The sequence below is a fragment of the Nelusetta ayraudi genome, unplaced genomic scaffold (assembly GCF_046127955.1).
Source record: "Nelusetta ayraudi isolate G7.1 ecotype Tasmania unplaced genomic scaffold, CSIRO-AGI_Nayr_v1 ptg000071l, whole genome shotgun sequence".
NCBI lineage: Eukaryota > Metazoa > Chordata > Actinopteri > Tetraodontiformes > Monacanthidae > Nelusetta > Nelusetta ayraudi.
In genome coordinates this window covers 3,485,590-3,498,521 of record NW_027466121.1, presented here as the reverse complement: position 1 = coordinate 3,498,521, position 12,932 = coordinate 3,485,590, and the positions used below count along the sequence as shown (strand labels likewise).

The 12,932-nt window shown below is 46.1% G+C and overlaps 2 protein-coding genes across 2 annotated transcripts in view; both read left to right on the top strand.

Moving 5' to 3' along the window:
* tead1a (TEA domain family member 1a) overlaps window positions 1-3,562 on the top strand; it is a 43,544-nt gene extending 39,982 nt beyond the window's left edge. Inside the window, exons 11-12 of the mRNA XM_076042678.1 lie at window positions 1-153; window positions 246-3,562. Coding sequence (XP_075898793.1) covers window positions 1-153; window positions 246-359 — 267 coding nt within the window. The 3' untranslated portion in view covers window positions 360-3,562. The remainder of the gene's footprint in view (window positions 154-245) is intronic.
* Window positions 3,563-8,563: 5,001 nt separating this feature from the next.
* On the top strand, window positions 8,564-12,418 carry rassf10a (Ras association domain family member 10a). The gene is made up of 2 exons (XM_076042741.1): window positions 8,564-8,768; window positions 8,882-12,418. The coding sequence occupies exon 2, from the start codon at window positions 8,955-8,957 to the stop codon at window positions 10,416-10,418; it is 1,464 nt and encodes a 487-aa protein (XP_075898856.1). The 5' UTR covers window positions 8,564-8,768; window positions 8,882-8,954; the 3' UTR covers window positions 10,419-12,418.
* Window positions 12,419-12,932: the final 514 nt, after the last annotated feature.

Genomic DNA, 12,932 nt, shown 5'->3' with positions numbered 1-12,932 from the left:
ACGGAGTACGCCCGCTTCGAGAACGGACGCTTCGTCTACAGGATCAGCCGCTCGCCGATGTGCGAGTACATGATCAACTTCATCCACAAGCTCAAGCACCTGCCCGAGAAGTACATGATGAACAGCGTGCTGGAGAACTTCACTATACTGCTGGTGAGCTGCGCGTCACCAGACCCTATTCCGGCCATTGTCCCCCTCTATCTCTCTCTCTGTGACCTCTGACCTCTGACCTCTCCACCTTCCAGGTGGTGAGCAATAGAGACACTCAGGAGACCCTGCTGTGCATGGCGTGCGTGTTCGAGGTGTCCAACAACGAGCACGGAGCGCAGCATCACATCTACCGACTCATCAAGGAATAGCACGTCATAGACACGCACACCCACGCACACCCACGCACACCCACGCGCACACACACACACACACGTAATGGCCTTTCTAGCTTGGTGAATGATGGTGAAATTGGAAGATTTTTCTTTTCTTTTCTTATTTTTTGCTGTTTTTTTCCCCCCTCAAGTCAGTCTCAGCCGAGCCCTGGAAGAAAACGGCTGCACACAAATGTCACTTAAAAACAATCAGCTGCTTTAAGCCAATGCCATGAATTATTGAACACATTGATATCAAAACAGACAGACACTTAATGGCTGCGTGAAGCATTCAGTCAGTGCTGATTAGTTCCCACTCAGATGTCTTTTCTCTTTTCTGGAAATGAAAGTTGAGTTTTTTTTGTAAAGTGGAAATGCCTCTGTTTTTATTTGACGTCTTTCAGATTTCTCAACCCCTTCACAGTGTGTGTGTGTGTGTGTGTGTGTGTGTGTGTGTGTGTGTGTGTGTGTGTGTGTGTGTGTGTGCGCACGCGCGTGCGTGCTCCTTGCCAAGACACTGATGGACACTGAAGGTCAGACCCTGTGCATTTACCCACGGACACACTGCTGCGTTATCACACAGTACAATATGGAGGAGGAGGAGGCTTTGTACAGGTGGCCACTGCGAATCGTGCGAGCCGCGTCCTTGCACACAAAAAGAGTTTTTTGTCCCAAAGAAAAACGAAAATCAAATTTTTACCTTTTTTATATGCTTTCATCAAAAAAAAAATGAAAAGAAAAGAAGAAGAAAAGCCTCTAAACTTTGGGATATGTTTATGGATAGTAGCAAAGACTATATTTTAACCCTAGCGACATTATCTAAATCTATGTTATTGAGACAGTGGGGGTTGGAGGGGGGGGTGGATTCAGGTACCTTTCAGTGCAGTGACGTTTTATTAAACGGCAAACGCATAAATGAGAAAACCCTTTTAAACCAACGCATAAACGAGAAGACTCTCTCTCTCTCTCTCTCTCTCTCTCTCTCTCTCTCTCTCTCTCTCTCTCTCTCTCTCTCTCTCTCTCTCTCTCCCTCTCTCCGCCGACCACCGCTGACACATTCATATTTCCATACATCCTCGCAACTGCTTTGATTGGCCGGTTTCTGTGAAAATCGTCAAGGCTTCACGGAAAACCTTGAGAAGGTCCGAATGCAATCTTCCAAATCAGGTTTCTGCTTCTTTCCAATCAAAATTCGTACACCAGCCAACTCCAGCTTTACTGTGCCCGCACGACCCCCCGCGGCAGCCCTTTCAGCGCTCCGTCGCATTGCAACGCCAGAGGACACAACTTTCCCTTACACCGCTTTTGTGCTTTTGTCACCCGGGTGGCGTAAAGGTCCAATTTGAAGCCATCAAGCCACAAAAATGAAAATGGTGATGCAAGGTGCTGTGGCTGCGATCGGCTGTGCAAAGTGCCTTTTGGTCGTTGACTTCAGTCCTGGTTATTTGGCTGCTGCTGAGGGTGAGGAGGAGGAGGAGGAGGAGGAGGAAGACATCCTGGCATATTCTGCATAACTATAGATCACCTCTCAGTGTCCGCTGGCTAATTATCTAAATTCCTTATTATACTGGCTGTTGCTGTGTGATTTGTAGACGCGCTGACCCGTCTTACGGTTTAAAAAGACAAGAAAAAAATGTGCATTTTTGAAACATTTCTCGCGGGGGTGAGACATTCCTGTTCACAAGATGCTTTTATGCCACTATTATACGCATTTGCATTCATGTGCTACATTAATTGTCAAATTCACTTCCTCTTTGGTGGCCACGCATAGAGGAATAAGTAGCCTAAACTTGTTAACTACGCTACATAGCCATAGCCAGTCTTAGTTTTCTATCAAAACCAGAGCAATGATCCAATAACTGACTTTGCTGTGGGAAAGATATCCCAAGACTTTACCAAGTTTCTGCTCAAAGAGCAGGAATGTGTGAAGTCTCATATAGGCTACTATGACAACTTCTGCTAGTGGGCCTTTCTAATTACACTTAGCTCAGGGCTAAACACCTGGTTAACGCTTCCACCCAGGCATCCCCACACAAGTCTCATTGTTCTCACGCCACCCGCTCCAGTTTTTGGACCAGCTGGCCTTGTCCTGAACTCGGGTTTGTGTTAGTCACATTCCAAATATGATCTGTACACAGAGCTGAAGCTACCTTTAGCCGTCACACGTAACTAGCAGCATGTTAAAGCTGTTTAGCCCCCGGGGCTAACGCTACACCCAGGCCTGAGCCGCTATGCAAAAGCCTGAATCTGACTGATACGTTTTGCTCGCAGGCCCTTTCAGCTGCGAGGTGCATCACGCTGGGCTAGGAAGCCTCCAGCTGTCGGATAATTAAAGACGTGACTCATTGGTGACTCGGCTCTGACTGGAAAAAAGACCCCCACTCTCCCACCGCCGCTATCACTCAGTCTGACTTCATTTTGTCTGAAGTCATGACAACGCTCCAAGTCAGTCCCTCTGCCGGGAAACCCCACCGAAAGCAGAGAATTCCCTCCAGTCCACTTTGCCAGTGTCAGCTTTTTGGATCACACTTTGCAAAAGCTGGCAAAGCTTCGCAACGGAGCACAAGCACGCAAACGCAGCGTCATGCAAACCTGATATCTCATATATATGCACACTACCAGTCAAAAAATTTGCACACACCTTCTCATGCAAATTCTTTTTTAAATATCTTTACAACTTTCTACACTGCAGATAGATCCACGAAGACATCAAATATATGAGCAAGATATATGTAATTATCTAGCAAAGAAAAAGACGTTAAATAACTTGAAGAATTTAAATTAAAACGTGTTTGAGTTATTTTACACTTCTATTGTTTCCTACATAATTCCATGTGTGTCCATACGTAGTGTTGATGCCTTCATTGAGAAACTGCAGTGTCAATAGTCATGAGAATGAAAAAGACTTCATTCATCGGGTGTGTCCAAAGTTTTGACTGGTAGCGTATATATGTATATATTTATATATACACACACACACACACTCTGACCACCAGTCTGGACACTACTCTGCTACCTTCTTACCAAAGACAGCCATCATGTGACAGGAAGTCGCGAGGGATTAATGACGAGCTCACAAGCAATTTACAAGCTTCAGCCCAAAAAAAAAAAAAAAAAGCAAATAGATTCTAATTCATATAGATTCAAAGACAATTGTGGCTCATGAGAAAACTGTAAAACCAATGTGAGGGAGGAAGGGGGGGGGGGGGAATCAGTTTAGTAAAAAGTTTTAAATGTTTTTTTTTTTTTTTTTTTAAGGTTTTAATCTGATTTATATGATGTCACTGCTGTGTTTATAAATGTATTTATATATGAGCGCACGCCGCCGGGAACGGCGGGAGTGTGCGAGTCGTTACGGTGCCGTGAATGTGTTAAAGGAAGTGAACAGGAAGTGTTGCTCCAGCACTGACAGCAGCAGGTGCACGGTGCCTCAAAGGCCGCTCACAGAGCCCGAGACAGCCGCAACAGCTCCCCCTGGTGGCTCGTCGTCGTCGTCGTCGTCGTCTGATTTCGTTATCGTCGTCTCTCTTGCGTTTTGTATGCGTGCGTGCGTTCGTAAGCTTGTCGTCAGAGTCGCACGCGGCACAGAAAAAAAAAAAAAAAAAAAAAAATCCGTGTGTGTAAATCAAAAATCCAAAATGGCCTTGAATCTTTTCTTTTTCTTTTTGTCACTCCAGTGCACACTGGTGCGCCGAGGGCTTTTTTTTTTTTTTTTTTTTTGATAAGGTGCTTTGTATAAAGGTGAACAATAACATTTATTACAGATGTGATGTAAATCTTTGATATTCTAATGTTTATCATATTTTGTGAGAAAAAAAAGAAAAGAATTACATTTAGGAAAATCCAGAAACTAGTGTTTGTGTGTGTGTGTGGGTGCGTGTATGCGTGTGTGTGTGTGTGTGTGTGTGTGTGTGTGTGTGTGTGTGTGTGTTGGTACTGCACAGGGTCTGATCTTTGCTTTGATACTTCTTTTATTTTATTTTTCTTTCTCCTCACGGCTAAAAGTATGTTAGATATTTTATAGCTTTGTAGAGACTTTGTACGCATATGCTATTCAGTATAAATAAATGGTCAGTTTCAAACTGTGATCGGTGGCTTTTGTCTTTTTCTCGTGTTTTTGTTTAAACTGTGATTTTTTAAATTTTATTTTATTTTATTTATTTTATTTTTTTGAAGATGCCCGTTGATGTGCAGCCAATGTGTTTCATATATGAAACACATTTATGGTCCAATGCATCTCACAGGTCTTCTTCACACCTGGTTTAAGATCTCTATGTACTCCCTGCTGAAAAAAAAAAGTGCATATACTAAACTGTTTCAACTGGGAAATATCAAAGGAAGCAAGGAAGGAAAGGCAACAAGGACATCATCATTCATTCATTTTCCATACCCGCTTAGTCCCGAGCTCAGGGTCACAGGGGTCTGCTGGAGCCTATCCCAGCTGTCTTAGGGCGAAGGCAAGGGGACACCCTGGACAAGTCGCCAGTTCATCGCAGGGCCACATAGAAACAGACAACCATTCACACTCACATGCACACCTACGGACAATTTAGAGTGTTCAATTGACCTCACATGCATGTTTTTGGAGTGTGGGAGGAAGCCGGAGAACCCGGAGAGAACCCACGCAGACACAGGGAGAACATGCAAACTCCACACAGAAAGGTCCCAGGTCCAGGCCCTGGAATCGAACCCACGACCTTCTTGCTGTGAGGCTACAGCTAACCACTGCGCCACCGTGTCGCCCTGGCAACGAGGACATTTTAAAAAATATTTCTTGTATTTTTTAAATGGTTGAATTCCATTGAAGTGTGTTTTTTTTTAACTGCAAGCTCATCAAATTATTTAAGATGCATAAATTAAATGTCGTATTTACTTTTGAGTACTTCTGTTCAACCGGACGTATTGAGTGCGTTAAAGGTTCAGTGTGTAAAACTGTGACATCTAGTGGTCAGATTTTAGAATGCAGCACTCGTTCGTTCATTTACAGACGGACATGAAGGTTTTGACTCAAGATTGAACGGGTAAAGTGGTGTTTAATGGCCCTGATCTAAATTTTGAGGAAAAAATGAAAGCAGCAAGCAGCGTTCTGTTGACATCCGCTGATGCCTGCTATTTTGTGGTGCTATCATCAGCACGAAAACCCTCAATGAGCTTTCTGTGGTGTGACTGTAATCGGAGGCCCCAATGAGACAAAAATATAAAATAACTATATAGTATGTAGTTATTTGTCTAGGACAAAATAAAATGTAAAAAAACAAACAAAACAAAAACAAAATCACAATCCTATCATAGCTTCGCATGAAACGGAATGGTCAATTGTAAAATCTCAACTTGTCCAAAAATGTAAAAAAACAAACAAAAAAAACGACAGTATATGTTATTATTATTATTATTATTATTATTATTATTATTATTATTATTATTATTATTATTATTATTATCATGTTGAACAAAATAATAGTAGTAAAAAAAAAAAAAATCATCAATCAGCCTGACGCTAGCCAAAATCACAGTCCTTTGCTCATCAGCGCTGAAGATGGTCTTGTGGGGAGCAACGGTGCCTCCAAGCGTGGCAAGGTACAACACGTGTGTGTGGGTGTGTGTATGTGTCCCAAACCAAATGAAACAAAAATCAAAACCTAAAACCAACAAAACAACCAAAACTTGCGTTGCGTTACGTCCATTTCAATCTTTCGAGCATTTGGAATTTCCGTCAACTGGGATCAACAGGAAGCAGCAAACGGGTAAGTGGAGCTAGCTAGTAAGCTAGCTCCCCCTTCCTTCTTTTCAAACTCTGTTTGAATTCTATTTTAAAAGACCGAAGAGAGTCAAAATTGGACATAAAACGCTTCAGCCCCAATTGTTATATTGTCCCTGCAGCTGCAGTTTATTCAAGAGCCCAGTGGTGAAACCTATCGATGTCAAATCATTTCTGTCATTCATGTAACGATATCCATCCACAAGCTGACTTTTGTATGTGGGCTGAGCCACCGAAATAGCCTTCTAATCAGTTCGTGAATGCTGGAAGTACCATACATAAACAGCAGAGGGAGCCATACGGAAAGAAATTGACTCGAAACTAAAAAAAAAACCCAATCAACACATTATTGATATATTTAATTGCGTGTCTTCTATTTTAAGCCGTAATCAGTATTTCAAGAGAAATGATTTATGGATTTGCTACCAGATGTGAGTAATTTCAGTATAAATCACTTATTTGTAAAGACTTCTTAAAATTTAGATTTTCTTATTGTTATAGATTGTTATGTTTTGCTGTTTGTGCTTGACCACTCACAGATGATGATGATCTCTTTTGTTTACATTCATATATTGTGGTACTGGTTGGTGTTGTGTTTATAATTTTATCAAATACAATTCATAAATAGTCCAGGGCTCACCTAGAATATTAGATCCACTGTTAGTGAACCATTGGATTCACTGTTTTATTTCAAGAGACAATAAAAAACTATTTAGCGTTTCACTTTAAGACTCCACAACTTGTGTTCTATCAGGAATAGAGGAAGTCCGTCTATGCTGTCGGATCGGTGTGCGCGTGTGTATCCGAGGAAGCTGTGCCACACATCTGACAGCGTTTTGTTGGCTGTCAGAACTCACTATGTGGCCGCAGACACACTTACAAACAAGGCTGCAGGACAGACAGTGGCAACGACCTCACGGGATATGAGACCAAAGATGAGAAGGACTTGTTATCTTACATCCAAGGCCCAGCTTGGTACGATCCCTGTTTTTCCCAAATGGAGCTTTTTACATTTGTAACACACTGCCGCTGTGTGTGTGTGTGTGTGTGTGTGTGTGTGTGTGTGTGTGTGTGTGTGTGTGTGTGTCAGGCTCTTCACTTTTCCAGATGGTTTTTTGAGCAGATATTTTACCAACAAACGCGATGCATCACTTTGAGGTAAACAGACTAATGGTGGCTCGTGTGAGTCGCCACTAATGTTTTGCTCCCTCTCTCCCTGTCTCTCTCTCTCTCTCTCTCTCTCTCTCTCTCTCTCACACACACACACACACACACACATGCACACACTCACACCAAAATGCTCTTAATGCAGATAAATCCTTTTATGAGTTTCACCCACCATATTCTGGCCTGAAAATAGTTGAAAGAGCAGATTAGGGAGCGGGGCACTGTATGAGAACGCTGCAGGGCGTAAGAGATGGATTTCCTTTGGCTTTCGCTCAATCCAGCTCGGCTTTATCACACTGAGACATTCAGCTGTGTGGGGATTATGGAGATGAAACTGTAACAATGCAGAATGCAGAGTGACAGCCGACTGAGGGCTTCATCAGTGTTCCTGTCTCGGCCTCGTCTGGGCCTGTAAACATAAATGGACGCCGTCCCACTTTGTGCGGGGACGCTGAGAAAACACAAGGCGAGACGAAGAGCAAGTGGAGAGATCTGCACGGCTCTGTAGGAACTTTAATGTTCCGCTTGCACAGTGGACAACGTGGAACACGGTTACGCTAGAACTCTTTGACATCACATGCACGGCCCGTCCACCGAGGTTATAACATCTTCACCGGCAAGCGACACCATTAGCACTAACTGTTCTCTAAACCTCTTTGAGTTTGACTACGACTGTTTCCAGTCAACCCAGTTGTCTGTTCAAGCACTTACAGCTTATGAACATGAAATACTTGCAGCTTCTTTTTCACGTGGAGTTGGTCTTTGAGCAAACAATACAATGAAAATTCTATCTCAAACTATATCCTATGATTGCAGTAAGTGTTACAATAAAAATCAAACCAACATATTGAAGTTCCTCTGCTGAATTAATGTGCCGCACTTGTCTTATGGCTTATTCAGCAGTTACAATTACTGCTGCTGCGATGCTGTAAAATATTTGGGGCTTAAGTAAATGATTGTCTTTATAATTCTATAATCAATGCTGAATGATGGGATTTTAATTTTATGAAGTTTCTTATGCATCATGATATCCAGAATAATATCCACTCATCGTCAGAAAGATAAATACAGATACGTAATTTGCAAAAAAAAAAAAAAAAAGACAAAATGTAAAAAAAGGTCTCTGAATGTTCCCGTTTCATGACGTGATTAATATGATTATGACGCAGAAACTGTCAGATGTCTCCCCCTCTCTGATAATAAGCAGTTACCAGTGTGTGTGTGTTTTCCAGGGGAAGGAGGGAGGGAGGGACGGGACGGAGTCAGGAGGCGTGTCCCTGTCGTCACAGCTCCGTCCCGGCCGGGTGTCCCGCTCACGGCGGAGGCAGAGCAGCCAGACGCTCCAGACACCGGGAGGCAGCAGCGGCTCCTGTGCGGGACAGCAGCGCGGGGCTGAGGTCGCTCAGTCGGAGGGACGGAGATGAAGTCCCGGGACAACTCACCGCCGAGTCAGCCGAGTTAAAGCTCTCGCACTTCACAAGGTGAGAACAGATAATAATAAAAAAATAAAATAAAATAAAAGATTTTCGTGCTGTTTTTCTTACCTTTCTCCAAATCAAACTTTTAACGCTTTGACTTCGTTGCGCTTTTGCAGCTGTCACACAGTGAGAGCCGCAATAAGAAGCGCATCGAAAACTTTCCCACCCGCTCTTTCTAACGCCGAGGCGATGGAGCCGGACGAGGGGAAGATCTCCGTGTGGGTGTGCCGGGAGGAGAAGCTGGTGTCCGGGCTCACCAAGCGCACCAGCTGCGCCGATGTGGTCAAGGTGCTGCTGGAGGACCAGAACCTGCAGCAGGGCGCCTCGGCGGCGATGCTGTCCGGCGCGCCGCAGTCCTACTGCCTGGTGGAGAAGTGGCGGGGCTTCGAGAGGACTCTGCCCAACAAGACGCGGATCCTGCGGCTGTGGAGCGCGTGGGGCGACGAGCAGGAGAACGTCCGCTTCGTGCTGGTCAAGAGCGACGCGTCGCTGCCAAACAACGGGCCACGCAGCGCCGAAGCCCGGGTGGTGCCGAGCCGGGAGAGCGGCGGTCCGGGCGGTGCGCTCAAGGGTCCGAGCGGCAAGAGCTGCTGGAGTGGCGGCAGCGCCGGCGCCGGTACCGGTACCACCGCTGCCGCTGCCAACATGTCCCAGGAGAAGCAGAGGCGCATCGTCCGCAAGGCTTTCAGGAAGTTGGATAAGATGAACAAGAAGAAGGAGCAGAGCGCGTCCAAGGACAAGGACTCCGTGGAGAAGATGGAGACGCTGGTCCACCTGGTCATCTCCCAGGATCACACCATCCGCCAGCAGGTCCAGAGGATCAAGGAGCTGGACCGGGAGATCGAGCGCTACGAGGCCAATGTGCACCTGGACCGCATCCAGAGGCACGGCGTCAACTATGTGCAGGACACATACATGGTGGAGTCCTCCTCTTCCTCTTCCTCCTCCTCCTCCTCCTCCACCTCTTCCTCCACTGACGCGCCTGCTCCGTCGGACTGCAAGCGCAAGGCGGCTGAGGCGCTGGCACAGTTCGAGGAGTACACGCGGCGGTGCGAAGAGGTGGTGCGCCTGCAAGAGGAGCTGACGGAGCGGGAGGCGCTGGTGGAGAGCATCACTGGCGAGATCCAGGAGGAGCTCAACCGCCGCTGGATGAGGCGGCGGCGGGAGGAGAAGGGAGGGGCCGAGGCCGAGTGCGGCCTCGCGGATGAGATGCACCTTGCGGAGATCCAGCCAGACCTCGCGGGGATTTTGTCCGAGAGCGAGCTGGAGCTGGAGGAGGAGAGGGTGAAGACGCAGCTGGACACCAGCCTGTACATCGGCCTGCGGCTCAAGACGGACCTGGACGCCGTCGGCGAGGACTTGGACCTGAGTCTGGCACTCTGGGAGACCAAGGAGAGCGAACTGCTGGACCTGCTGGCCAAAGTGGAGAGCATGGAGATTGAGCAGGAGGGCGGCGGCCCGACGGGGTCCGCGGACGCCGACAAGGGCGAAGAGGAGGCGTCGGCGGCAGAGAAGGGCGGTGGCGGCTGGGTGGAGCAGGCCAGGGGTCTGTCCAAGGCCCGAAGCGCCAACGATGAGGACTCGGACACAGGCCTGAGCTCCATGCACAGCCAGGACTCGGACAACCCGCCCGTGTGCGAGTCCCTGGTGTAGACTCATGTCTCTATGCAATTGAGAAACTTGGGGGTGGGTGAGGTTGGGGTGGGTTGGGGTCAATCTGTGTTTGGCAATATTGGAAAAAAAAAAAAAAAAGATGTTCTTCCATACCCACGATGCACCTCTGTACAAAACTTTTAATAGCAATAAGCCCGAAACGTAGCCGCACAAATAAGCTAGAAGGGGGGGCCAGGGCTGACCTCTGACCTCTGGCAGGAGGGCCTGGAGGAAGAACTACGATGGAAGATCTACTCCAGCATGAGCTCACGGCAGACAGACAGACAGACAGACAGACAGACAGATTCCGGCTCTGTCAGCGAACGGCGAGTTTGCCCTTTCAAGTTCAAGCATAAGCTACTCCTAATGCACGGCTAAGTAGAGCCGGGCTCAGCCACAGTCACGCTAGTGCATACGTAAATGGCCATTTAAAGGTACAGTGTGTAAAATTCTGCCATCTAGTGGTCAGCATTTTAGATCGCAGCACTCGTTCTGCTCGCCGTCCCTCTCCTGAGCTTTTGCCAGTGAGCTACGGTGGCCTGAGCACCCGAACGTCTTCTTCGTTGGTTTATTTGAGGAGCGTTCACCATAAATACAAAACATGCTGTCAGGCAGCTGGATTGTCCACACCGGGCTTCCTTAGAAATATGGCGGTGCAAGATGGCAGCTAGAAAATACGTAGAGCAAGAGTCTTGGTCTATGTATTATATTCTTATATACAATTAAGAATTGTTTATATAATTCTTATATGTAAATAGAACCGTTCTAAAGGTAGGAAAACGTAGGAAAGGTAGGAAACCCACCTTTATTGTACTGTGAGTATACACTATTATTAATGTGTTTACGGGCAGTACATTGAACTTTTACCAATATAAAAATCGTAAATCAGGCCAAATTTTACACACTGGACCTTTAAGGCAGAAACAGAGCGGACGTCGGACGTCCTTGCCCTCCACGTCCTCGGCTTTAAAGCACAAAGAGAGCAGTTTGACGGACACGTCGCCTTGTTTTTGTTATCTTGAAATGTGAAGCAGCGACTCAGCCATTTAAATTTTTATTTTTTTTGGGGGGGGGAGCGGAAAGACACAAGAGCAAGTCGGAATCCCTCATTAAAACTGCATCTCTAACAAGGCGCGAGAGTTTGAAGCGAACAATGTTTTTTTTTTTGGAAGCAGCTCAGACTGTTTAAACATTGAGCAGAGGCTGAAAGGGATAAATGTTCTAAATTATGGAAGCAAATATGATTTTAAAGCGCTCGCTCTGAGCAGGGTCAGACCCAGAATTGGAGTTCATTCACCTGTTACAGTCGCAGTACGTCGACTCATTCTTGCGGGTGCCGCGTCCGTCAAATCTATTTTTTTTATTAATTATTGCTCCGGGATTAGTCCTCCCCTTGCGACGAGGGCGCCTCGTTTCCCTGAAAAGCGTCTTACGCTGCCGTAATCTCCGCAGCCAGACTACAGAAGCTCCGAGTCAAGGAATTACTTCCGCTGTAGATTGAGTGCAGTTGTGCAAAAGCAAACGCGAACGCGCACGCACGCGAGCTCACCTTTGAAGACAAGAGCAAGTCTCCATGTTAAATACCTACAGAGCCTCCTGTTGATTTAGCCACGTGGTAACGTTTCAGTGATTAAGTGTAACAAACGTGTGAATTTGTCCCGTTGCGGTGGAACTTTGTGTTGCTGCCAGGTGACTTTGCCTTCCCGTAAATGGACAAAACAAAAAACACTAAAGTGTCAAACGGGACGTTCCAGATGCTTTTTGGTTCATCCTGCCGTCGTCTGCATCTGTGAGAAGCTGCGACTTTCTGTGGGACTATTTTAAGCCTAAAGTAAACTGTTTTTTTTTTTTTTTTTTCGTTTCACACCCCAGAAATAGAAGCTGCGAGTCAGTGTTGGCTGTATTGTTTTTTTTTTTGTTTTTAATATATTGACTGTGTTTCCTGGGGAGCTTTATAGAGAGAGGAGCAACAACAACAACAACAACATGAAAAAAATAAAACTAAATAAACTAAAAGCTGAGCTATATATGAAGCAGTGTCCTTTAACTGTGTATGTCGGGCAGCTGCTGTGACGTCACATCCTGACATGTTGGACTTTGTCCAGCTGTGAAACGGTGAGATTGACTAAACCCTTGTAACATCAGCTGTTGAACTGTATCCAGCCCCGCCGCCGCATCTACAACACACACACACACACACACTCACACACACACACGGCTGCTGCTTACCGTCTCTGCTCGTGAGGGTTCCAGTCGTCCGAGGAGCCGATGCATTAATGATGACGGGACCGAACACGGAGCAGAAGCTCCAGTTACCACGTCGCATTCCTTCGAGAGGCGTCTCTAAGGGGTCGCCTCAAAGGTAACCTCAAAGGATTTTTTTTTCCTTTCTCCGCCGCCGTTCACCTGCGTAGATAGTTTTGGTAGATTTGTCAGAGTTGAGGAGGAAAAAAAACGAATAGCGAGCGTATCGTATTTGATTAACGGAGGCGGATGGGATCAGATGTCGGGCGC

Excerpts from the sequence above, each read along its gene's own strand:
- rassf10a (XM_076042741.1), top strand. The coding sequence starts at position 8,955 with ATGGAGCCGGACGAGGGGAAGATCTCCGTGTGGGTGTGCCGGGAGGAG.